This window comes from Pelmatolapia mariae, linkage group LG1 (assembly GCF_036321145.2).
Source record: "Pelmatolapia mariae isolate MD_Pm_ZW linkage group LG1, Pm_UMD_F_2, whole genome shotgun sequence".
NCBI classification, from domain to species: Eukaryota; Metazoa; Chordata; class Actinopteri; order Cichliformes; family Cichlidae; genus Pelmatolapia; species Pelmatolapia mariae.
Window position 1 is genome coordinate 12,679,563 of NC_086227.1, and position 25,438 is coordinate 12,705,000.

At 41.0% G+C, this 25,438-nt stretch overlaps 3 protein-coding genes across 3 annotated transcripts; all 3 read left to right on the forward strand.

Moving 5' to 3' along the window:
• The first annotated feature begins 20 nt into the window (after positions 1–20).
• On the forward strand, positions 21–6,949 carry LOC134626599 (stomatin-like). Its single transcript, XM_063472560.1, has 2 exons — positions 21–1,084; positions 6,935–6,949. Exon 1 carries the CDS (start codon positions 145–147, stop codon positions 997–999), a length of 855 nt encoding a protein of 284 aa, XP_063328630.1. The 5' UTR covers positions 21–144; the 3' UTR covers positions 1,000–1,084; positions 6,935–6,949.
• On the forward strand, positions 4,548–11,181 carry slc39a1 (solute carrier family 39 member 1). The gene is made up of 5 exons (XM_063472548.1): positions 4,548–4,863; positions 5,248–5,542; positions 6,935–7,065; positions 7,192–7,494; positions 9,058–11,181. Exons 2-5 carry the CDS (start codon positions 5,428–5,430, stop codon positions 9,409–9,411), a joined length of 903 nt encoding a protein of 300 aa, XP_063328618.1. The 5' UTR covers positions 4,548–4,863; positions 5,248–5,427; the 3' UTR covers positions 9,412–11,181.
• Positions 11,182–14,884: 3,703 nt separating this feature from the next.
• Positions 14,885–20,716, forward strand: LOC134626610 (retinaldehyde-binding protein 1-like). The gene is made up of 8 exons (XM_063472579.1): positions 14,885–14,972; positions 15,608–15,648; positions 16,080–16,208; positions 16,303–16,507; positions 17,721–17,899; positions 17,983–18,141; positions 19,458–19,568; positions 19,660–20,716. The coding sequence occupies exons 2-8, from the start codon at positions 15,640–15,642 to the stop codon at positions 19,804–19,806; spliced, it is 939 nt and encodes a 312-aa protein (XP_063328649.1). The 5' UTR covers positions 14,885–14,972; positions 15,608–15,639; the 3' UTR covers positions 19,807–20,716.
• The last annotated feature ends 4,722 nt before the right edge of the window (positions 20,717–25,438 follow it).

The window sequence follows — 25,438 nt, forward strand, 5'->3', positions numbered from 1 at the left end:
TTTCCGTCTCCTGCGTCTTTGCGTAATCGTTGTGTAGTTTTTTTCTGTTTGTTTTTTTTTTCAGGAGTGTGCAGCAGCTGCTCCAGTAAACTACTGCCATCTTTACCTCAGCGTCACAGTTAGTTCAGATTTTGGACCCAGACAATGGCTGGCGACAACGAGGAAACCGCCCTGAAAGAAGCCAGGAGACGCGAGCGTCAGGTAACTTTGGAGAATACAGACTCGGACATTGGGTTTTGCGGCTGGCTGCTGGTCGGCCTCTCCCTCCTCCTCGTGCTGCTCACCTTGCCCTTATCTATCTGGATGTGCATCAAGATCGTGAAGGAGTACGAGAGGGCCATTATCTTCCGCCTGGGGCGCATTTTGCGCGGTGGAGCCAAAGGACCGGGTTTGTTCTTCATCGTGCCGTGCACCGACAGCTTCATTAACGTGGACATGCGCACCATCACCTTCGACATCCCACCTCAAGAGGTTCTGACCAAAGACTCGGTGACAGTGAGCGTTGATGGCGTGGTCTACTATCGCGTCCAGAATGCTACCCTGGCTGTGGCCAACATCACTAACGCGGATGCAGCCACGCGCCTGCTGGCCCAGACCACCCTGAGGAACGTGCTGGGCACCAAGAACCTGGCCGAGATCCTGTCCGACCGCGAGGAGATCGCGCACAGCATGCAGTCCTCACTGGATGACGCCACGGATGACTGGGGAATCAAGGTGGAGAGGGTGGAGATCAAAGATGTGAAGCTGCCCCTCCAGCTCCAGAGAGCCATGGCGGCTGAGGCAGAGGCGAGTCGCGAGGCCCGAGCCAAGGTGATCGCCGCCGAGGGGGAGATGAACGCGTCGCGGGCGCTCAAGGAGGCTTCCCTGGTGATCGCAGAGTCTCCGTCCGCCCTGCAGCTGCGCTACCTGCAGACCCTCAACACCATCGCTGCCGAGAAGAACTCTACCATCATTTTCCCGCTGCCGCTGGAGATGATGCAGGGCTTCATCAAACACTGAGGAGGCTACAATCCACACACTAACACAACACGCATCACCTGACACATTACACAGTCTCTCCCTCTGTAACCTTCAGGTAACCGAGGTGGGCTCATTTTCAAGGTTTCCTATTAATAAGCCACAAATTAGTAATTATTAGTGTGGCACAGCTGATAGAAAGTTGTGTGGGCTTATTTATAACACTGCTGGTGTGGGTTTTATTGTGAATTTCCACTTGTGGTGTTTTGCAGTGAACCATGGCAAACACACCTACAGCAGCTCGATTTACTGCTGTAGAAGCCTTGAGGCAAAGCCTAAGCCAAACCCCTTTCTTACATAGCAGGGATTGAAACCCATAATTAATTATATTACGGCATTTTACAAGATATGTCACAAATGAACACAAATAGAGTCATTATAAAAAAAAAGCAGTCATAAATGACTCCAGTCTGTCATTTCCATGGCTCTGTGGCTGTAGAATTAAACCACTAGTGCTAAGATGATGCTTGGTGAGTTGCTCCCTGTGGTTTATAATACACTGAATTGAGACGGTGGCATTTTTATTTCCTTGTTTCATCTGAACCCAGCCCGCCGCGTTTAACCAGCAGCAGCACTCGCACATAGATCAGGAAATAATAACTGTATTTTCTTTTAGCAAAGCAAGTTTGCTCACTTTGCTTTGCTCTGTTTAGCTGACCAGCCTCAGCTCTCCATCAGCTCTTGTCCATTCAGCATGCTCGCTCAGTCAGTCCAGAGCCAGAGGTGCCAGACGCCCAGCAAAATCTCCAGCGGCTGGCTCGGCGTGCCTGCCAATAGCTGACTGCTGACTGAATTCATAAATTGTGTATGAGCCTTAAACCAAATCAGCGAGAGTGCAGTTTAACTCTTATCTTGTTACATTTTTGTTACAAATTTAGAAATTGTGAGTTTAAGTGCCTGATGTATATGTGGTCTATAGCTGCACACGCGCACACACACACACACACACACACCATGGTCCATATATTTCTCAGCACTGTTACAGCTGCCAGCATCTCAGTGCTGCAGTTATTTAAAGTGTTTTCATTATATAAGTATTCTGACTGTACTGCCTGTTACTATTGCCAAAACCTTACTGAATGTGGTTTTAGACTAAATTATGTGTAAAACTCAGACTAACCTTAGACCTGACATCATCGTTGTTACCTTAAAACACTTATGCCAATGTGTACAGTAGTTGGACTTTAGTCTCTCCCGCTTGTTGTATGTGATTGTGAGGATGAAGGACAAAAAGCTGACATGTTTGTGTGAAATGTTGAATTTGGGCTTCAAACCTTGAATGCTGTGAATATTGTTAATGTAATGTATTCCTGCCGATGCTGAACTTTACTCCACTGACCATGAAGAAGCAGGGAGTCGTGTTAGAATAAGCTGGTCAGAAAGCGAGGATCAGTCAGAGTTACCAAGTAATTATACAGAAACACACACACACACCTTTTCTCTAGATGCCACCATACTACTACATTATAAGCTGAAACAAGTCGATGGTCGCTGGACTTGTGTGTTTACTCTAAACTCTCTAATGATCCACAGCATGTAACGGGTGGACAAACGGTTCAAACACCCACAGATTGATCTGACACAGTCAGAAGGTGGGCCTGAGCAGCCACACCTCGGTACATGGCTGTCAGTTGTTTCTTTTATTTTGTTCATCCCGTCAACCTGTGTGGCTTCATTGTCTGCTTAGGTGAAGCAGAGGCTGTAAATCTTACAACCAAAGGCCTTAACGTACTGACATGTATTCATTTTACAGTCCAGTATCACTCTATGCACTTCTATACAAAGTTATCTAAAGAACTTTACTTTGCCTATTTTTTAAACGATATTTTTATCACTTGCGCTCTTTGTTGATGTAACAAAAGCCAAATACTAGCCTTTGTATTAATCTGTATTAATCTGTAGTATATCTGCAGTTTGCATGTGTTTCCCTCTTTTTAGCATTTCAAGAACAGAGTTTCTAAATGTAGCTTGCATTATTTAGTCTGTCTGTGAACAAGCAGTGTTTTATATATAGAGCCCTGTGAAGTTTATTATAGTTTTGCTGTGGACTCACGAAGGGCTCGGCTTTGTGGGACAAACAGGTTTAAGTTACCTGTCGCTGCAGGATACAAAGGCTGTGACATTATACTACAGTAACCTTTATCTCTTTTTTTCCTGTTACAGTGAAAGAGGAGTATCAGATGCTGTCAGGTTTATATTATTGGATTGTCATTTATGCTTAGAAATATTTACTCATATATGCTTAGAGTTTTATAATCAATTGCATATTGATAGAGGTTTGATCCTTAGCAGTCTGTAAAGACTCTGTGTGCCTTCCAGAGTGTTCTGGCATACACACTCACATCCTGGGGTCATGAGAGAGGTCGCACCTTCTTTTATTGTTATATGGTATAGCAAACATAAGTATATCTGTTTTAGTGTAAGTGCCTTTTGTTTAGATGAATTGCTGGACTTCCAGACCAGCAGGATTAGGGAAGTCGTTTATGGGGTCACATCTTGACCCCCCCCCCCCCCCACACACACACACACACACACACACACACAGACGGTACTCTTTGTTTACATGTATACCTATGTAAGATATCCTATGTTAATGAGCCTATGCATATTCATGTAACCTCAATAAAAGAGCAGTGTTACGAGGGAGCAGACGAGAGCAACTGGGGTCAAGCGAAGGAACGATGCTGTCCGATTCTCTCCCTCGTGCACGAGATCAAAGAGCTCTGCTTGGTGTTCAGTGCTTTTTGCTGTTGTAGTACAATTGTCTCGTTCCAGCAGTGGGCCTGTGCTAGACAGACCCATCATTAATTGGTCCTTCGGAGCCGGATCCCGTCAGCCAGGACTTATAGAAGTTCCTGTAGTAAAGTCCCGAGACGTGAGAATTCGTCATCGGGCCGGTGGATTAGCTGTCTGTTTTTTTTCTTTTCGCTGGATGATGATTGACGGGATTCAAGATTAATGCAAGAGCAACCACAAGTAAGTAGAAAGAATAGCGCTGTAGCTGCGCGGGTTCACGCGAGCACGGTCGCGCGGTTTCACGCGGACCTGAGCCGTGCGGTTAATCGCAGGCTTATAATAAAAAAAAAGAGCGACGGCTCCTTAATTGCGCGGGTTCACGCGAGTGCGGTTTCACGCGGGCTGGTGCAGCTCAGTGACTGCGCGGGTAAACGCAAGTCCGGGAGCGCAACAGCCGTGCGGGTTCACGCAGGCTCATCAGTGATGAGGCCGACTTTTGCAGAGTCATCAGAGAACTTCGGAACCCACTGGGTGGAGTTGTGGGAGAAGTCTGCAGTGTAGATGGTGAAGAGGAACGGAGCCAAAACCGTTCCCTGTGGGGCCCCCGTACTGCAGACTAGCCTGTCTGACACACAGCTCTGAGTTCTCATGTACTGTGGTTGGTCGGTGATGTAGTCCAGTATTCATGATGTGAGGTGATGGTCCACTCCTGTGTTCTCCAGCTTGTCCTTCAGAACTGTGGGAAGAATGGTGTTGAAGGCACTGGAGAAATCAAAGAACATGATTCTCACAGTGCTCCCAGCGGTCTCCAGCTGAGAGACGGAACGATGTGGAAGGTGAGTGACAGGATCATCCACTCCAATGCCAGATTGGTAGGAAAACTGAAGTGGGTCCACTGATGAGCTCACCAGAGGCCGAAGCTGAGCTAGGACCAGCCGCTCCAGGGTCTGCATCAGGTGGGATGTCAGAGCCACCGGCCTGTTGCTGTTCAGGTCCTTCGGACATAGAGTCTTTGGCACTGGTACAACACAGAAGGGTTTTCCAGAGCTGTGGAACTCTCCCCAGCCTCAGGCTCAGGTTGAAGATGTGCTCCATCACCCCACACAGTTGGTCTGTTTCTCCCTAACGTTTAGCAGTTAGCAGTACAACCACAGTTTAAAATTTTAACAAGAAATAGCTTTGATCTATTAAAAGTAATAGAAAACAAATTCAACCACAGTGATTATAAGATATTCAAAGTGGGATTTTGTATAAATATTTTTTAGCATAGGTTTTATTATTAAGCAGGACTTGGAGTTTATTATTATTATTATTATTATTATTATTATTATTATTATTATTATTATTATCATCATTATTAATAATAATGTTGTTATTAGTGGTAGCAGTAGAGGTTGAGATTGTGGTAGCAGCATTAAAATCATTATTAGAGAAACATTGTTACTATAAAATAGTAAAGAGTAAAAATTCGCTTTTTTCCTCATTTGTTTTTAGCTACGCCACTTTTGTCCCTTCACGGCCCTCGTAGCCTGCTCTTAGTCTAAATAACAACCCTGCGGCAACGGCGGCTCGTCTTTCAGACTCTCTAGTTGGAACTTGCTGGAGTCGTCGCCTTGCGCCGATGTTAACCGAATATTTGTACCTCAGTCCTGAACTGACACTACACGCTACACGATGGAGTATCTGTTCCAGGTGAAAATCGTCGCTCTGATCGGGTTGTTGCTCCTAACTCTTCTTTTTGGATTTATCCCCGCTCGGATCAAATGGTTCAGAGAGACAGATGGGACAGGTTGGTACACGCTAATATGAAAAAGGAATGGCATAAGCAGCTGCTAATAGCAGCAGTATTTGTATTTGAGAGGATAAAATATGTGACTGCTATAATCTGATTTTCAAATACCGAGATCTCACCAATCTCAGCTCAAAAATGCGGAAAGGGGGAATAAATCAGTCATATTACTTGTTCTCTGTTAGTTGTGTCTCGATGACACCAATGCCGAGCTAAACAGGAGAAGTGGCTCATTCCTGTCAGGTATTCCTGCCTCTTTTGGGATTTGCTGCCATTTACAGATAAAGGCGGAAACCTTAATTTGCAAGAAATTTAAACGAAGTTTAGTGTAGCTTCAGAAAAGCCCAGTTACAGGAGCTCAATGGTTTCACCATTATAGCTTCCAGTAGATCACATGATCACATATCACCTCGCTGATAATGTTTTAAGTGCTGCAGTTGATTTTATTAGCCGGGTCCTGGAAACTGAACATGCGCAGCATAAGTGTTGAAAAACAGGGTGGGTCTCACACGTGGAGGGCAAGATAATGCTGTAGGTATTTTAATGTCTACATTTTGACTGTTTATTATTTCTAATATCACAGCAGTCATTTATGTCAGTCTAAAGGGTTAATCTGTACAATCAAGTGAACCATCCTCTGACCTCTGGCTTCAGTCACCTGATAGCTGCGAAAAGCCTGAAGGTTAAAACTCTGATGTCACATTTCTAGAACACAAAAATGAAAATATGAATTTGAAAAAAATGTGTTATAGAGGTGAGTTAAGTTCGGCTTTCTTACAAGGAAGTGAAAGTATCAATTCTGGCTTACATTGCTGCTGGAGTACTCTTTTGAGTCATCTTTGCCCATGAGCGTTGACAGACATGTGTCACATGATGTTCCAACAATTCAAAGGGTGGAGGGAAATCCCGTGATTTAAAGTTGGACGTGTACCATTAATCTTTCAGATTTAGGTTTAGGTTTTCTACTGAACGATCAGATGAAGCTGAAGACTAGTAGTGATTTAACAAGAGCCCGACCACTCCTGTGTTTAAAAATGATGACATCATTGTCAGTGTTTATTTGTAAACAGTAGGTTTTAGTGACAGGTCATAGTTTATTAGCTTCCCAGCAATACATTTTGCATACTAGTCAGTAGCATGACCCCCATAGGCTTTTTATCTGTTATGTTCTAATAAAAGAAATCAACATATAAGCCAGTACAGCTATATTACTCATAGGGGAATAATACAGACTGCCATCTGGCCAGGCCTCTGTTGTGAAAGAAATTTGATCTCCATTGGGTTTCCTGGTTAAATAAACCAATAAAAAAAGACATTATGCAGGACAAGGTTTTACTGCTGTGTTTGAGTTTGTGCTGAAACATAAAGAATGTTTTGTCTTCCTGTTTGCAGATATTCATCGCACGGTTCTCAGTTTGATCAGCTGCTTCGCTGGTGGGGTTTTCCTGGCAGCATGTCTGCTCGACATCATTCCGGATTATCTGTCAGACATTGGCACAGTGCTGGATGCTCGGGAGGTGGAGGTATCTCGGAATAATGATTTAGACAAACTCATAAAGGAAACAATATAATATAATATATCATATATTTACTATGCAATGATCTGTCAACGTTCCCAATTAATATAAATTTTATCTGGTCTTAAAAAGACCCCCTTTCCCCTTCCAGAGTTCATCATAGCTGCTGGCTTCTTCATGGTCCTTATACTGGAGAAGATTGTCCAGAGCTTCCGGGAGATGAGAGGGGCTCGTGAAGAGAGGGCCCCCCTTTTACATGACCATGGGCACGGCCACGGGCTAGCCACAGCCCGTGATCTGGAGAGCAGCGGCCACCACGTTCACGTAGACTTACAGGCTCACTCCTCCTTTCGTTCCTTCATGCTCTTCCTGTCTCTCTCACTCCATTCAGTTTTTGAGGGTCTTGCTATTGGCCTGCAAAGCACTGACTCGAAGGTAAGACAGAGCAAATCACCCGACGTTAACTGTGACGCTCGCTCTTTTTTAAAATTTTCTTAATCCACACAGACTTGTAAAGGATCGTAATGGCACTTCTCTCTTGCTTTGCTACGTATCACGCCCTTTGTCAGCATTTATTTGGGAAAGTACTGCTCAGGTGAATTTGGAGTCATATTCACAGAGCAAGTTTCAGTTCAGAGCTTCAGAAAACTTTGGCAGCAAAGTGAGCCGGATTTATTTCTTCTGATCGAATGACAGCACAAGCAGCTTTAGCAGAATTTCAGTCAGCATCTTTTATTCACATGAAAATGTGATGTGTGTGTTCAGCTGTACTTTACAACTGAGAACAATAAAATGTCGGCTTTTAATTTGGAAACTCCTAATTACATAAAATGTGTCTGTACTCTGCAAAAGTCTTGAGCAACCCCCAGTTTCTTTATATTTTGCTCTGCTCTAGAGCAATAGCTCTCCAAACTTTCTAAAGCTTTTTTTTTTTTCACCCATTTTCGGTCCAGTCCCTGTACCTGACCATTTTCAGTACAATGTTTATTTTTTGTTAAGCCACTTAACACTGACATATGAATCATTCATGCATAAACTTATCAAAGAACCAATTTTAATTGTATCTTTAGACACTTTGTTACCAGCAGTCTGTTGTATAAACGCGTGATTTGTTGCCAAAGATAACACAGTTTGGCTGACACTATATCGTTGTTTACACCACCAAGGTGATTTCCAAAGAGCATTTCTCAGCATGCTGTCTCCTTTGTCCTTAAAAAAACAACAAAACAAAGCAAACAAAAACACACAACTAAAAGAGTACCACATATACCACATATTGATGTTCAAGCTCCTTGTATATTTGGACGTTTCAGTAAGTCCCCGGGATGGCTCAAGACTTTTGCACAATACTCTACAAATATTGCTAGGGATGGGAATTGATTAGAGTATATTGATTCGGTTCCTCATTGATTCTTGCTGGGTTGTTATTGGCTCCATTTTCAGAGTCACCACCACTGCTAAGCTGCAAAAAGCAAATTACATTCACACAAATTTATTGCATGTTTGTGCATGTTTGTTGAGGTATTCCCCCTCTTTCCTGTGATTAGTGTTGGAGTCGTGACTCACAGTCATTATTACACATACTGCACAGAATACTTTTATTAAAAGTAATGGACTGCATTACTCAGTTACTCTCAGGAAAAAATAATTTGTTGTACCACTCATTAAATTAGTTTCATGTTACTCTGTAAAATAGCTGAAACACTTATCGGAGCCCATTACAGCAGCTGTCATAAATTTGTGTTTTATAAAACGGCTTCAGATTTCTAGCAGCTGGTGAATTTGTTAGAACTAAACACATAATAATTAAAAAATGTCACGGAATAGATTCCTTTTAATAAATGATGACGTAATTCCTGATACCATTAAACTTCTATAATTTAGCCCCAGCCTTAATACACCTAGTCATCTACATGCTGTTGTTTGGTTCATTGTAAATTACAGCTTTATAACACAAAGTAAATCTAAATATATGCAAAATGTCTTTATTTTTTCCAGGTACTGGAGATCTGCATCGCTATTCTTGTTCATAAGAGCATCATCGTGTTCAGCCTGTCTGTGAAGCTGGTCCAGAGCACAGTTCACCCACTGTGGGTTGCCGCTTACATCGCAGTGTTTGCCTTGATGTCTCCTTTAGGCATCGCCATTGGCATCGGTGTGATGGAGGCTCAGCTGACAGCCGGACCTCTGATCCAGGCCGTGCTGGAGGGGCTCGCTGCAGGCACGTTTGTTTACATCACTTTCCTGGAGATTCTCCCACATGAGCTGAATTCCCCCGGGAATCAGCTCCTTAAGGTGATGTTCATCCTGTTCGGCTTCACCATCATGGCAGGTTTGACATTTTTGGGTTGAAACTGACATTTCGTCACTTTCGGCTGATGTTGCTGTCAGGATATCCCTTGCATGTGTTGTGCGGCTCCCACAGATTCACTTCACTTTGTTACACAGAGACAAACTTGAAGGAAGACGTAGCTTTGCTGCCACAGGGTTACACCTATTCCTGAAGTTGTTCATTTCGAAGGAGCGTGACAACATTTGGCATTTTATTGCTTTCCTTTATGTTTTAACTTTTACAGTATTGCATATTGAAATACAGAGGACCAAGACATGAAGAATCAATGTCAACAAATGCTATAAAATACATCAAATAGTATTAAAAATAATTGTAGGCTAACGTGTTTCTAAAATGTGACACATCCTAATATTTCTGTTTTAATTTGCATCTGTATTTAACTTTGTGGTAATTCACCAGTGTTTTTATTTTAATGTACTTTTTCAAGAGTGCTTCCATATGGTTACATATTTGTGTTTTATTTTCCCTTTGTCCTTTCAAACTATTTAACCCACCCCCCAACTAAATCATGTGTTGCCATTTATTTATTACATATTTTTAAGTGTTTTATGCATTTATGCTTAAACATGGATTTTCAAGGGAGAATTGGTACTGGGGGTTGTTGTGTAAGAGGGAAAATAAAACATAACAATAAATAAATATGAATATTTAAAAATGAATGATTAGTTTATAATAAAACGGAAATATCACTGGTAAAAATTAAATTAAAAAAAGATTATGAATACAAAGGTAAATAAATACAGATGCAAATTAAATTAAATCAGTCAAAAGTTTGTCCAAACCTGTGACTGGATTGTGTTTCTGTCACATTTTATAAATGATATACATTTGTTTATATATAATTTATTTGTATATCGGTTTTTGATTTGGGCAGTTTTGGTCCTCCATAAAGATGAACTACTGACTGCAGTGCTGCATTTGTTGAATTCATCGCTGATGTTATTTTGAAATGCATGCTGAACGAACCGTTGCCTCTGAACTTTCAGGATATGCACATCACCACTGAAACAAAGGGGCAGTCTTATAAATATGACCTCTTTTAATTCATTCAATCACTATGTATCGGTGCCTCCAGAGCTTTAAGATTTATAAATCGCAAGGTCAGCGGAGAAGTTTGACAGTTACTTCTTTCCGAAATGCACTGATTGTTTCTTTACTTTTGTTTCACGCATGTTGTTCTTTACAGTTGGCCCAGTTGGGTAGTTGGGCTTTGTAAACTGGTTTTTCACTGACCCGGTCTTGTTTACTAAATGTTGTTTTTCCAGTGATTTTAGTAAGTTCTTACATATTGTTCTTAATACTATCTTGCTTTTATTTCTTATTACTGAAAAGATGATGCATCACTACTATTTTAAAAAGGGTTCCAGGACTAGTATAAAGTACCATATTTCAGCCTGCTTACACTCCAAGTACTGACTGTGTTTTTATATTTAAGCAGTGAAGTATCTCTTGTGTAATCTTCTGACTCCACATACGTGCAAAAAGCAGGAAGTATAAATTTGATTGGCATGAAAAGGACACTGTCATCAAAAAAAGTGTTAATGACATGACATGTCACATGCCTCGCCTTTTTTATTTTTATTTTTTAATGTCACCTTTGTTTAGCCAAAGAAATAAAAGCCACTCCTTTTCTTTAGCACAACATCACCCAGTTTGCACTCTAACATATAAAAATCATTTGAAAACCTTGACTGTCTTTTTATAAGCAAACTACATGTATATTTTGTGCCTTATGGTCAGTCTTCTCATGAGAAACACGACTGTTTTTTGTTAACCTTTTCAAAGTAAAAAGGAACTTTAAAAAATGAGTGCAAGTGCTGGTTCTTTCTTTGTTGTTGTTGTTTACAACGGAGCTGTCTCATCGTCTGCTTTCACTCACACATGATCTCATGCATGAACCCCAAATGTCATCATTCCCTGACTTCAAACCAAAAACTGCAAAATAAATAAGGCAAATTTAAAGTAATGGAACTAACACACATACAGAGATTCCTTCATTTTTGAGTGGGATGTGAAAAGAGGAAGAATTTTTAAAAGAGGAAGACCACAGAGAGGGTTCATGATTGCAGGAGTGTGGTATGGCTACGGGCAAATGATGTCCTGTGGTGACCTCTAAAGGGAGAAGGTGAAAGAAAAATGAGTCCGATCTGAATATTTAACTTAACAAATTGGGTTTTTAAAAATTTTGCGTGGTGTGTTTGGGGGGTGGGGGTTTGATTGCATTTGGCAGCAGATTACTGGAGCCACTTGGTGGGAGTGTTGATCCTCTGTCTAATAGCCTCATCCAAAATGGACAGCATACCAAACAGACAGAAATAAGAGACTTAAATTTAAGTTTTTAGGAATACCATTTAGTGATTACCTACCAAGGCGACATTTCAAGAAGGTATTTTAACATTTGAAAACACTCTGGTCACCTCACTTAATTTTCTTTTTAAGTAGTAATTTAGTGTGGAACAACCAGGGTCTAAATAATAAAAACAGTGATGTCGAAGTTGTATGCTGTATGCTCTTGAATAAATAATTTTACTTTTAGCATTTAATTTTTAGTACATCATCTTCATTTCCTGAAATCTTTAATACACTGTAGATTTTGCCCTAATAATTCCCATACACTGAATACATTTTACTTCTGTTATCCACAGTGTTAAAAGCATCCACTCAGTATAGTGTAAGTCCCCTTTGTGCCCCCAAATGTTGGCAGTGCCTCTACTACTTGCAGTGTAGTGTGATGCACTGTCAGGGAGTGGCAGCTATGTTGTGAGGGTCTACAAAGTAAAGTCCACATGAATGCCAGGAGAACCTTGCACTGTAAAAAGATGCACAGTATAATTTGCACTTCAGGGGTGATCAGAGTGCACTGAAACAGTAAAACAGCTCGAAATTCTTCTTTATTAGGTTTGTGGTCACAGAGTCCTGCTTGTTGGCTTGCAGGGTGACATAACTGACAGGAATTCCTTCACATCTTTGAACTTTACTGTAACCCAGAGACAAGAACAAAAAAAAACATAGCCACATCCAATGTGATACATGGAGGAGTGGTTAACCCCTGACTGCCTTTGCAAGGCAATAAGAGCTTATTCAAAAAAACAGAGAGAAAATCACTAATGAGAGCCTGTGATAGACGAACAATGACACAGTAAGCCTGCCAGTTCTAGATCACAGAGGCCTCAGTGTGTGGAGGAAGGAGACCCGGCAGAGCATCAAGCTTTAGCGTGGGGTGGATGGTTTACCCATACCTCATTAACCTCCTTACAGTAATGCCATTGAATACTCCCATTTTGTCTCGCCGACATAGTGCAGATTACATCCTAAGTACCTAAAATGCTCTCCTTTTTCATGCTGCGATGGCACAACTTGGTCTTAGGAAGCACAATGTCACAAACCACTTAAAAAAACATTATTTATTTATTTTTATAATTGCACAGAAATCTTTTTTTAATGCACACCACATTTCAAAGATTGTTGCCATTTAAAAAAAAATGAAAAAGATTTAGGTGAGAAATGTCATATGACTCATCTAGCCATTAAAGATACAGTCAGTCATTGTTCCAACCTTATGTGATTAAAAAAATGAATGTTTTACTAAAAAATATAGATCGATTTGTGTGTATTTACGTCTTCCAACAAACTGATGCGTTCATATAAACTTGGTAATAATCCATTAAAAATGCATAAGAGCAGGCCAGTTACTGGAAACCGCTATGTTGCCCGTCATCTTGAATACAGTGGCCGAGATGGACATCACTGTTCTGCCTAATTACATTTCATGTATGTGAGCAGAAACTAGCTACATGTGTAGTACACCTGATATTGTCTCGATTTTTTTTATTGTCAACAGCGTAGAAGTGCGACCATCCTCACTCTGAAAAGCTGACAACCAGCCAGCTGAAAAAAAAAACAACAAGCACAGGTTATAAGCTAACATTACGCCAGCTATGTTTGCCTTGAGTGTCCTAAGAACCTCTGACTCTGATACTGAACGAGCAGGGAGAGCTCAGAAAGCTCACTTTTAAGGAAACTGATCTTGATCTTCAACAAAATTCAACGGAGTTGAATTCAAGTAGTTCCCTCCTTGTCTGTACTCAGCCTCTCCACCAGGATTCATTACATTTTGTTCTGTAGGTTTTATGTCATCTGTCTTAAAGACAAAACAAGGAAAGAGAAAAAGAATGGGGAATAGAAACTAATGGCTGGCAGTCTTAAAAAGCTTAAACTAAAGAAAAACGAACAACCTTAAAACAGATACACATCTACGTTAAGACACACAAACACGTATACATATACGTGTAAAGTCTGCATTCTCTCCTGCTTACACTTATGATCAATGAATAAATCACCTAGTTAGACTAATTACATTTTTAACCAATTCAACATCTATTTTAATGAGTTACTGCACTGGCATTGCATAAGCAGTACACAAAAAACTGACACGAATCTCCAGAATGTTTTGACCAGACAATGGCACTTAGATGATAAAATATTAGGGGGTGCTCATGAACTCACAAATCATACTAAAGGGAACATAACAAATTTCATATCAAACATATGTCACAGTAACTACAAATGCTTAGTGGTATTAAGGTCACTCACAGTCAGCTAGACTGAACAACCAATAAAAGAAACTCTAAAAGAAATAAAGCAAAACATGGATTCTCACTTCCTGCAATTAGTGAGAGGGACTAAAAGAGAGGCCAGTTTGTCTGATATTGTGCAGTCATGGATAAGTAATCCATAATGTGGGACCCAAAACAAATGATCCCCTCTGAGGAGGATTTCAAAGAATGTGCATAAAGGAATAGCTAATGGTTCTCTTGCTCATATGACATTTCCACCTTTCATGTCACATGTGCTGGGTTAACAGCACATGTGACATGAAAGGTGGGATTTCTCCTACATCAGTGATAGTAAAATGCATATTTCATGAGAATGTGTAAATAAGTGCTAATAAGAACTGTTGTGGAAGGTTTGGTCCAGGGTACGGTGGTCCTAAGGTGCAAAACAAAAAACACACCACTTTGTTTAATTCATGTGTTTTCTCATTAAAAGGGTTTCTTTTATTCTTATTTTGAAGGCAGCACAGTGGTCACCTCACAGCAAGAAGTTCCTAAGGTTGATTCCTAAAGCCAGACCAGGCTCCAGCCCCCCCACAGCGCTGATTTAGATCAGCAGAAGAAAACGGATGGATGGCTCTTTTGTATATTTGTATGTACATCAAGAGCAAAAAAAGAAAAGAAGCTGAGCCATATACCTGTTCAATAAATCTTTTTTCATACAATAAAAATAATAAAAATAATACATTTTCACTTTTTAATTTCATTTAAAACAAAATCTATTCTTTGACTTGCATGTTTCATTTTGGCACCATGGGACTCCATCCCAGCTCACGCTTTGCATCGCAGTTTGCATCATCTAGATTAGCCACCTGTTGTAATCCACTGTGTCATTTTAATCCTACTTTGAGTGTTTTTTCTTCCAGTAACTCCTCCCCTCGTGGTCCTCTCTGTCCCTGCTGTCTCCTCTGCCACTCGCTGTAGGTCTCTGATCCTGTCTGCTCGAGGTAAGGCCGCTCAGCTCTAAATCAGTCAATAGACAGATAAACACAGATAAATAATATATGAGCACTCTGAGGATATATATGTATCATATTTTATGTAGTAACTAAAAATCACATTTAAAACAAATAATACATATTTTGGATGTCAATTGACAGAAACCTTGTTTTTACTTTGATTAATATGTCTTTCATAGTTTAAATGAAGGGTTTATGCATTTGTGCTAAGTTTCTTCTATTGTTTGCTGCACTGCAATTAGGTTTGAATTTTGCACTCTAAAGAGCCTAACACACTCACTGAAGAGGAACTTTAGCATTTGTGTCATGATTCTCGGTTAAAGAGCTTTAACTCAATTATAACAATTATTTGGCTTTATACAGAATACAGAATTGAAACTATTTATGCAGACTGTTTGTATATATTAAAAAAAAAAAAAAAAAAAACCCTTTTCAATAAAAAAAATGCTTTCAGTCAAGATGCTTAATGAGCAGTACAATATATTAAAGACTCACCTCTTCATTTTGAATGCTATTGCTTCCTCCTGGTGATGTTGTATTTGTGTAGCTCTCACATTATTTCATACATCATTAATTGAAAGAGCGTCTGCATGGTTTCTTTGCCAAATCTTCTTCCTCCACAGTTTTAGCGTTGCTGCTGTGAGACGCTGCAACCATGGCTACTGTAAGTTCAATTTCTCTGCAACAGTCCAGAGTGCTTCAGTCTCACTTTATGTCTGTTTACGGCAGTTAGGTCAGTTTCTGGCCTCAGTTCAGTGGTTCAGTGTGGGCTAAAAGCATTAGAGGGCTTTGAGGTCTAACTGTCAGCACATGATGCTGCTTAGTATTGTTATTGTGCCAGTAAATGCTGGCTTCAGGATGGGTCCTTAAGCTGTTTTTAAGAAATGGCTTTAGAAGTCCTTTCTGCAATCATGTGAAGCAGATTAACCAGACGTTCGCTGGCATGCATCGTTTGGAGTCCGGAGGTCCTTGGACCCATTTTTTGCACAATACATGGATACTTTTGTTTTTATTTGAAAACTACTAAAGCCTGAAACAATGAGGTAAAACACAAACAATAAAGGAGGATTTTAACATGGATTTTTTGTCATGCAGACTGGTACTTTTCGCATGGTGTCAGAGGAGGAGCAAGCAATGAGGTCAAAGCTGGAGCATTTGACCGTGAAGGATCATGGGCCTGTGTTTGGGCTGTGCCACAAACTGCCTGGCCACACTGTGCAAAAGGTAAAATAAGCATAGTTTTTAATGGCAGCAAATACACGAGTCATACATATGGTCCTTGGATGGCTCAGGGCTTGTGTTGATGTTACCCTTCCAGGCGAAGGATGAGCTTAATGAGACAGATGAGAGACGGGCGTCATCACTGAAGGACCTGCGGGCCTTGATGAAAGAGAGGGCAGCCGATGGAGACGACCTGACCAAGCTGATCCTGGAGCGCTTTGGGGACAAACCCGACTCTGTGTTCCTGCGCTTCCTCAGAGCTCGCAAGTTTGACGTCGACAGGGCCCACGAGCTCATGAAAGGTGATTTCCAACCTACTAAATACAACTTTATGAGAAGCATTTTGTTTCATTGAGTAGAGAGACAAAAAAGAGAGTTTTTGCTTGCATCATTTTGGCACCCGAGCGCTTCAGTAATTGATGGTGAGGCCTCTTTTGTGCTCCTCGTATGCATGAATCCCAGGCCATCGCTGAGGCAGGGGAGCATGTGGTCATTAATTGGGAGCTTTGAGATTCTTCTGAGTGAGCTGACAAAGCTGTTCTTTGTGTGTCCAAATGGGACGGCAGGTTTGCTTCACTTGTGAGTCCGCCACGTTCTGCTGGGAACTTCTGCTGCTCTGGGAGCGGGTGGAGATTAAAAAGAGCAGTTCGACAATAGTGAGGACGCCATATGACTTGCCCTGCACACACAAAAACCTCTTGATCTTTTTTTCAATCCTCCGAATGATCAGAATGCTGTTTCCTAACCAGAATGGGTCCAAATGATGCCCATTTATTGCTCCAATAATATAATAATGCAATATGCCATTAAAACTTGAGCTGATCTTAAACCTAGTAACCTTAACTCAAGCACTGGCATAATTCTGGAAGCAGAATTTCTGAATCTTGGTGCTGCTGTTGTTGGAATACTCCATCTCCACAAAAACAGAAAATACACACCTGCACATTCATCAATATATAAAAGTTGTTCTGTGTGAGACTGGAATCCATGCATATCCAGATGGACTGTCTTTCTCTCTCTCTCTCCCGCTCTCTCGCTCATAAACACATTTACTGTGGGTTAATTGGTGCCTTGCTTGTAGATGGACTGGAGCCCCACTGAGACAGGACTATCATTCCGTGGGTGCATCAGAAATATGCAGTGCTGTGTACACTGTGGGGTTGTGAGTTATTAGTATCCAGTGAGAGAATTCAATTCAATTCAGTTTTATTTATATAGCACCAAATCACAACAACAGTCACCTCAAGGCACTTTATATTGTAAGGTAAAGACCCTACAAACCCAACAATCCAATAATCCCCTTTGAGCAAGCATTTGGTGACAGTGGGAAGGAAAAACTCCCTTTTAACAGGATAAAACCTCCGCCAGAACCAGGCACAGGGATGAGCAGCCATCTACCACGACCGATTGGTGGTGATGGGAGGAAGAAGGGATAAAAGACGCGCTGTGAAAGAGAGACAGAGATTAATAATAACTAATGAGAAAGCAACTGATCTGTTGGTTGTGGTTCTCCAGGTTATGTGCGCTTCAGGAAGGAGTATCCTGAGCTTTTTGAGAACCTGACCCCCGAGGCAGTCCGCAGCACAGTCGAAGCGGGATACCCAGTGGTTCTGCCCAGCAGAGACAAGTATGGTCGCGTGGTCCTGCTCTTTAACATCGACAACTGGGACCTGGAGGAGATCACCTTCGATGAGGTACCCGTAAAGCAGCCCTGCACAGCTGCAGCTCACTCATCCAAGGGTACTCTGTGAAATATATGTCCTTTTCCATGTAACAGGTTTTGAGGGCATACTGCATGATCATGGAGAAGCTGCTCGAGAATGACGAGACCCAGATCAATGGATTTGTGCTGATTGATAACTTCAAAGGCTTCACAATGCAGCATGCCTCAGGAATTAAGCCAGCTGAGCTCAAGAAGATGGTGGACATGCTGCAGGTTAGGGCTGAGCGATATGGCCTAAAATCCATATCGCAGTATAATTTGAAGCATGTGCCGTAACGATATATATCACGATATATTCTCTTCTTCTGTATGCCGTATTTTCCGCACTATAAGGCACATTTAAAATCCTTTAATTTTCTCAAAAATCAACAATGCACCTTATAATTTGGTATGCCTTATGTATGAATTCTGGTTATGCCCACTGACCTCAAACCAATTTTATGTGGTACACGGCGCTCCAAAATCTGTCAAAAATGTTTTAGTACAACTTTGGTAAGTTACGAAGCCGCACCACTTGATGGATTGTCGGAGCATTACGGCTACTGTAGTCGGGAGCCTCGCAGAATAATCTGGGTCCAAAACTCCATCCGCTTCAGGTCCCAAAGTCAAAGGAACACTGCGGCATCACTGAGAGTTAAAAACTGTCTAAACTGTTCATCTTTAATAAAATGATCAGCGTTGCTGCTTTACCAGGTGTAACAATTAAGTTTAACATCCAGGCATCCATGAGAACAGAATTTATTACATTTAACAGAGTTAGACGTTAGCAGGAAGTTAGCTTGCTAGTTTCCAACTAAACATGATATAGCATGTTCTGACTGAGAGATTTCTGAAAGACTTAAAACATACAGCGCTGCTATCACTTCCAACATAAATGAAGACAGAAAACTAAACAGCAGTGACTTTTTTAGGGTTGCTGAAGTTGGACTAGCTGGTATATAATGATGTGTCATGTGATCGCTAGCAACACAGCTATGTTAGCATAACATAAACACAGTGAAGCTGGAGGATGAATGCTAACTTTTTTCCACTCGATAAAAGTTAACATGAGGGTTCCCGATGATTAGGGACAAATGCAATTGCATGGCAGGATGCTGTAAACGGACCAAACTTCAGTCAGGAGAACAACTAAAATAATCAGATGGGAATAGAGCAGCTGCAAGAGAATTCAACATTAATGAATCAATGGTACGGAAGTGCAGCCTTTGGCTTTCCTTATATTCCAAAAGGTGATTTGTCTATTCGCTATTACTGTCGCCCGGCATAATTTGTAGATGATATTGTTTGCAGCCGCTGCGATGCTTTCGACCAAAACAGGCGCAGCTTGATGACACCGTCAACATGCGCTAATGCGGTAGAGCGTCTAGTCAAAATCTCTACCATTGGCCAAATTCATATCGTTTCTACTGTATACTGTTTATACCGCCCACCCCTACTGCAGGCCCAAATAGACTCAGAATGAAAGCTGATGTGGAGCCTCAAACTACTTTATTTTTTCAAGTTTTTGGCTCTTTTGTGTTTTTCTGCAGGACTCGTTCCCAGCCCGTTTCAAGGCAGTTCACGTTATTCACCAGCCTTGGTACTTCACCACTACTTACAATGTGGTTAAACCCTTCATGAAGAGCAAGCTGCTGGAGAGGGTAAAGATAAGGGACACAGCTGATAGCAGCTATATTTTTTTGGTTTTAAATCTAAGCTACATCTTTAAATGCTGATTCTAACTTCCCTCAGGTCTTTGTTCATGGTGATGAATTGGACAACTACCTCAAAGAATTCGATGCAGACATCCTGCCTTCAGACTTCGATGGAAAAGCACCGGTGGCCGACTACCAGGCCATCGCCACCAAGCTTTTTGGCTCTGAAGACACCGCTCTCTGAAGAAACAATCCTCCCATTTCAAACCCAAGAGTAGAGCATTTTACCTGAAGTGCTTTTTGTGTGATCAGATCAGATATGTGGTCTGTATTAAGGCTAGATTTTTACTTTTTAAAAAAAAAAAAAAACCATTCAGGCAATACATAGACGTATGTAGGGTTAGAAGCAGCGGATGGTTTGTCTTATATAAATGGAAAAGGTAAAGGATGTTGTTTAGCTATGAAGGAGAGAATAACTGATAGTAATCACTTGCTACTTTACATTGACATGTACTGACAATCCTCTCATGTATGAGTGAAGGAAGAATGACAGAGCTGGTCAAGATCACAGCCAGACTGATTTGTGTTTGGTGTGCTTTGCCTCATAGATCAATCCGCTGTACACAGAACAGCCTTTTGCTTACGACCCCGTGATACAGATTCAGCATAGCAAAGTCTCGAGGGGTGAATTTGAGATTGATATCCAGAGGGAAAACTAATAAGGCATGAGGCTACATTAGATTATTGTTTTAGAATAAAGGGCCTCCAGATGCAGTGCCTTAAATAGAAACAGTTGCTTGCCTCAGTGGCCTTGTTTCAACATATCATGTGAGGTGTGAAACCCAGATGCCTGATGTACCAAGAAGATGCATTCTGGAGGTTGCACTGGATTGAAAAATGTCAAATAAAATCTTTTTGTGCATCTTTTTTTTTTAAATTAATTACCATTTTTATCATTTGTTCTATATTTTAACCAGCTAAACCCACTCTAGGGTTTATAATTTATGATTATAAACCCTATGATTTATAATTTATGATTTTTTTAAGGCCGATAACCAGTCCTTATATTTGGTTATTTTAAAATCTGTTATTCTGATGTAGTGGCTGATATTTTTTTTCTTTCAGACACATGAACCATAAACAGATTTCCCACACGTTTGTTGTATTGTTTTTTGTTTGTTCAATGCTCTGCCCAGGGCTGGACTGGGCCCAGGCATTTTGACTAGAGACCGGCCCACCAGGTATTATAGGAAAAGCCATAAAGCCTTTGAATGAAAAGAAACACTGTTGTGATGGTGATTTACACTGTTATGTTGGTATATATGTATGATTACATTTTACATCAGATGACCACTTTGGTTGTAAGATTCAGATAATTATTTATCAAAAGCTAGACATTTTAAATGAGAATAAGAAAGAAAAGTATTTCTTTGTTTGTGCCCCCCTTTCCCTGTTAATGCCCTACCTGGCCCCCTGGCAAAACTTTGCTAGACCCGCCCCTGCACAGCTGTCAGCTATGTAGAAAATGATCCTGGTGTTATTTGTCTCTCAGAAACAGTTCATAACTTCTCTTTAACTCATTCATGTCACCTAAAAGGTAAACCTGTTTCTCCATCACCTGTTCAGCTCTGATGTTTCAGTAAGGACATCTCCTGGTTTCATCTTTATATTTCCCTCTCACCAGATATCCAAACCAATATCATGACGAGCAGCTTGTATGTCTGTGGCTCCAGCAAACATCAGCTGATACTAGAAAGTAATATTAAATAAATTCTAACAACAGCTTAAACGTACTGTTTTCCTCTTTCTGGTGCAAAGTGGGCGATAAACAAACAAGAGAGACGGGACTTGCAACAGAAAAACCGATCAGCTGATCATTGATCATTGATCAGTTTCGTGATTGAAGTAGCAGCAGGAGAGGGAGGGGGAGAGAGTGAGAGAAGAAGAGGCAGCTGTGCAGCGTAGCTGGATGGCCAGTCCAGCTGTCAAGTCAAGTCAAGTTTATTTATATAGCGCATTTAAAAGACATCAAGTGTTGGCCAGAGTGCTGAACAGAGAGATAATATAATCAAATAAAAAAGAATTAAAATAGATAAGATAAGAAACATTGTAAAAACATTGTAAGACATCCGTACATATACACACACAAAGCAGACTCTTATATACACCTGTTTGTAGAAATATAGATGTACATGCACATATACGAAAGTGTACACATTCAACACAAGCACACATACGTGAACATAAAATACATGTATACATGCATACATCATCCAATGAGATAAAAGACCAGAATAGCTAAAATAGAATAAAAGTGGTGTCAAAGAGATCCGAAAGCCTTTGGAAATCGGTAGGTCTTCAAATTTGATTTGATGACTTCCAAAGAGGAAGAGGAGTTTATGAAAGAGGGAAGACTTTTCCAGATTCTTGGAGTGGCAATGGAGAAAGTCCTGTCATCTCTAGATTTTAACTGGGAGCGTGGAACCAATAAAAGCATCTGACTGGAGGAACGCAGACTTCGAGTGGGTAGGTGCAGGCTAAGGAGATTGTACCTGGAGCCAAGCCATGGAGGGCTTTAAAAACAAATAATAAAACCATAAGTCAATTCCATATTTAACTGGCAGCCAATGTAAAGATGCGAGTATCGAAGTAATACTCTCTTTCTGGTACCCATCAGGAGCCTTGCGGCTGCATTTTAAACAGGTTGCAGGTGGGACAGGCTTGAGTGACAGACGCGTAAATAGAGAGAATTACAGTAGTCAAGACGTGATGAAGGCATGGATAACGGTTTCCAGATCTTCAGATGAAAGATATTTTTGAGTTTGGAAATGCTCCTGAGTTGGAAAAAACTGCCACGAACAACTGAATTTATTTTTTTGTCCAGCTTGAGGGTAGAATTGAAAATGAAACCAAGCTTTTTTACATGGGGGTGTACATTAGCTGATAATGGGCCCAAGTCATTTCTTATGAGACTAACAGAGTCTTGCATACCGAAAATTATAATCTCAGTTTTATTGTGGTTTATGGGAGCGTGTATAAGGAGACAGGGCCCAGAATAGAGCCCTGAGGTATTCCACAAGCGAGTGTAGCATCACAGAGCATGTTCTGCTCTCTAAGTAAGAGGCAAACCATGTTAGAGCAGAGCCTTGAATGCCGACACGTCTTTAATAGGATTGTGTGGTCAACAGTGCCAAATGCTGCACTCAGGTCTAGAAGAATTGAAACTCTACATTTTCCAGAGTCAGCAGCTAAAAGCACATCATTGAATACTTTCAGTTCAGCAGACTCTGTGCTGTGGAAGGCTCTGAAACTAGACTGATATTTATCCAGAATACTATGTGTGTCTAAGAATGAGGATAATTGGTGGAGGACAACTTTCTCGAGAACCTTAGACAAAAACGGCAGCTTCGAAATTAGTCTAAAATTGCTAAGAACTGACGGGTCCAAACCAGTTTTTTTTTTTTAGAAGCAGCTGGACAACAGCTTGTTTAAAAGAATCAGGAACAGTTCCATTTGAGATGCTGCTATTAACAATAGCGAGGATGTTGATGGTCCGACTGTCTTCAGCACATCTCTAAGAAATGGTGTAGGTAACACATCCAAGGGGCAAGTAGTTGGTTTGATGTGCATTATTATATCAGTAAGATAGGATAATGAGACTGGTTTAAATTCAGAGAGAAAGGAAGAACATGTAGGTGGTTCAGAAGGGTCTTGGGATGGGAGCCGGATATGTGATCTGATATTATCAATTTTTTCAGTAAAGAACCTTTGAAAATCCTCACAAGTGTGTGAGACAGTCTTAGATATGGCTGTAGTGGTGGGATGCAGGTCAGAGTTGATTGTGTTGAATAGAAATCAGTTCCACAAAAGCAGCTAGATCATCAGTGGGTAGCCAAGTTTCAGTCATAAAAAGAAAGTCCAAGCCATGAGAGACAAAAAGGCAGTGGCGGTCCTAGCCTGTTTGGTGCCCTGGGCGAACACCCCCCCCCCCCCCCCCCCCCCCCACACACACACACACACACACATAAAACATATTAAGGATTGTACATTAACATAAAACTGTTGTCGGAACCATACTGAATTTCACCACAGAAACACAAACACACACACATATGAAGAGAGAGAGAGTATGCATTGTATGCAAACGGCTACCAGACAGCAATCATAATTCGTCATACAATGAGAACAGGACAAATCAACAATTGACAATGATTAATTAATATTAAAATCTGTAACATAATGTTTGGAGTTTAGTCTGTTACTGTTACTATTTTTACCATTTCTTCTTGGAGCAACTGTAACCCACATAATTTCCTTAGGGGTTAATAAAGTGTTATGATTCTGTTTGTTTCAGGATGACCTGCCATTATCCAATGACACATCTGCTTACCAGTATATTTTGCTCGTTTCTCCTCTTCTTTTCTCTTTTTTCTAAACTGAGGACCTGATGGCTTTGAACTTTTCTTGTCCATCTTGGTTTTAATTTTGCACTCCAGCATGAACACCCATCCCCCAACTCGAGAATCATAACCTAATAGACCTACACCTTATTTCACAGATTCGCTTTGTCTAAGGTTTATTTCTGGGATTTCACACAACCCAGGATTCAAATCATGAATACATAATGGGCTTGGATTTACAACATTATGAATGAAATGTGCTCTATTTGGAAGCAGCATGTCTCCCTCCCCTTTCGACGGGTTGTGTGAGACTTTAAATCATCAAACTGTAAATTATAAATTTTAAATTGTTATTGATCCCTTTACACCTGGTCCTAAAGTGTATATTTATTTTCTTACTCTTCTTATATTTATTGTTTGTTTACTTGCACTGTTGCAACTGGAGCCTTGTCGTCTCGTCTCTCTATATACTGGACTGTATGTAGCGGAGATGACAATAAAGTTTACTTTGACTTCAGCAGCAAGCAGGCGCACCGAGGGCTCTCGCACTTGCACGTAGAAATTCTAAAAAACATCGGTGCAAATTATAAGTCTGTATCATAATGTCTGGTGTTTTCGTGTTTGTTGGTTTGTTTTTATTTTGTTTTTATTTTGCGAGTTGGTTATTAGATGCTGCGTCAGCCAGAGAATCCCCCGCCGCCCGCGCTGGCATGATGTCGGGGCAGCATGAGTACGATGAGTTTTTAGCATGAGTTTTTTTTTTGTTTGTTTTTTTTTTTTTGCCGATGCCCGTGATGCCGCCCCGGGCAACCGCCCGTGTCGCCCGTATCAAAAACCGCTACTGCAAACAGGTCACGGTATATGAAGGTCTTATTTACCACAGACCTTGCACTGATTAATGCCAGTTTGAGTGGTGAAGAATCAGAGACCGAATGTGTGGCAGCACCAAGTAAGATAGTGGATGGTACAAATTCCAGGTGCTGAAAATGGGTGGCATTGACACCTGTTTTTTTCTGTCCAGTCTAGTTGTTAGACGACGGAAAGCTGTCCAGATAGATGGTATTTGCTGAGAAAGTCAGTTTCCCACAAGATGATTATACACATGCAGATTATGACGGCAGCCCCGGTGAATGTAGCGTGGACGGCGAGCAATCCCCAAGGCAACACAGCGCGGATAAGTTTGGGGAGGCAGCCGAGTCCTCGTGTTTAGATGTAGCAGATCCAATTTTTAATAGCACATTCCGTCATCATAGCTGTGGCTCTGCCTGACTCTGCCCAGGCCTCTGTTGCCAATAAGGAAGTTAAAGACGGCCCTCTGATGGACAAACTATGCAAGCTCAATACTCATGGTAGATGTTTCTCGCTTATATTTTTATGTATTGGTTATTATAAACGCTAGTATCAATACATCTGCAAGTAGCTAATATCAGCAAGTTGTAGTTTAAATTAATCAGTGACCAATGTTACCTCATACAG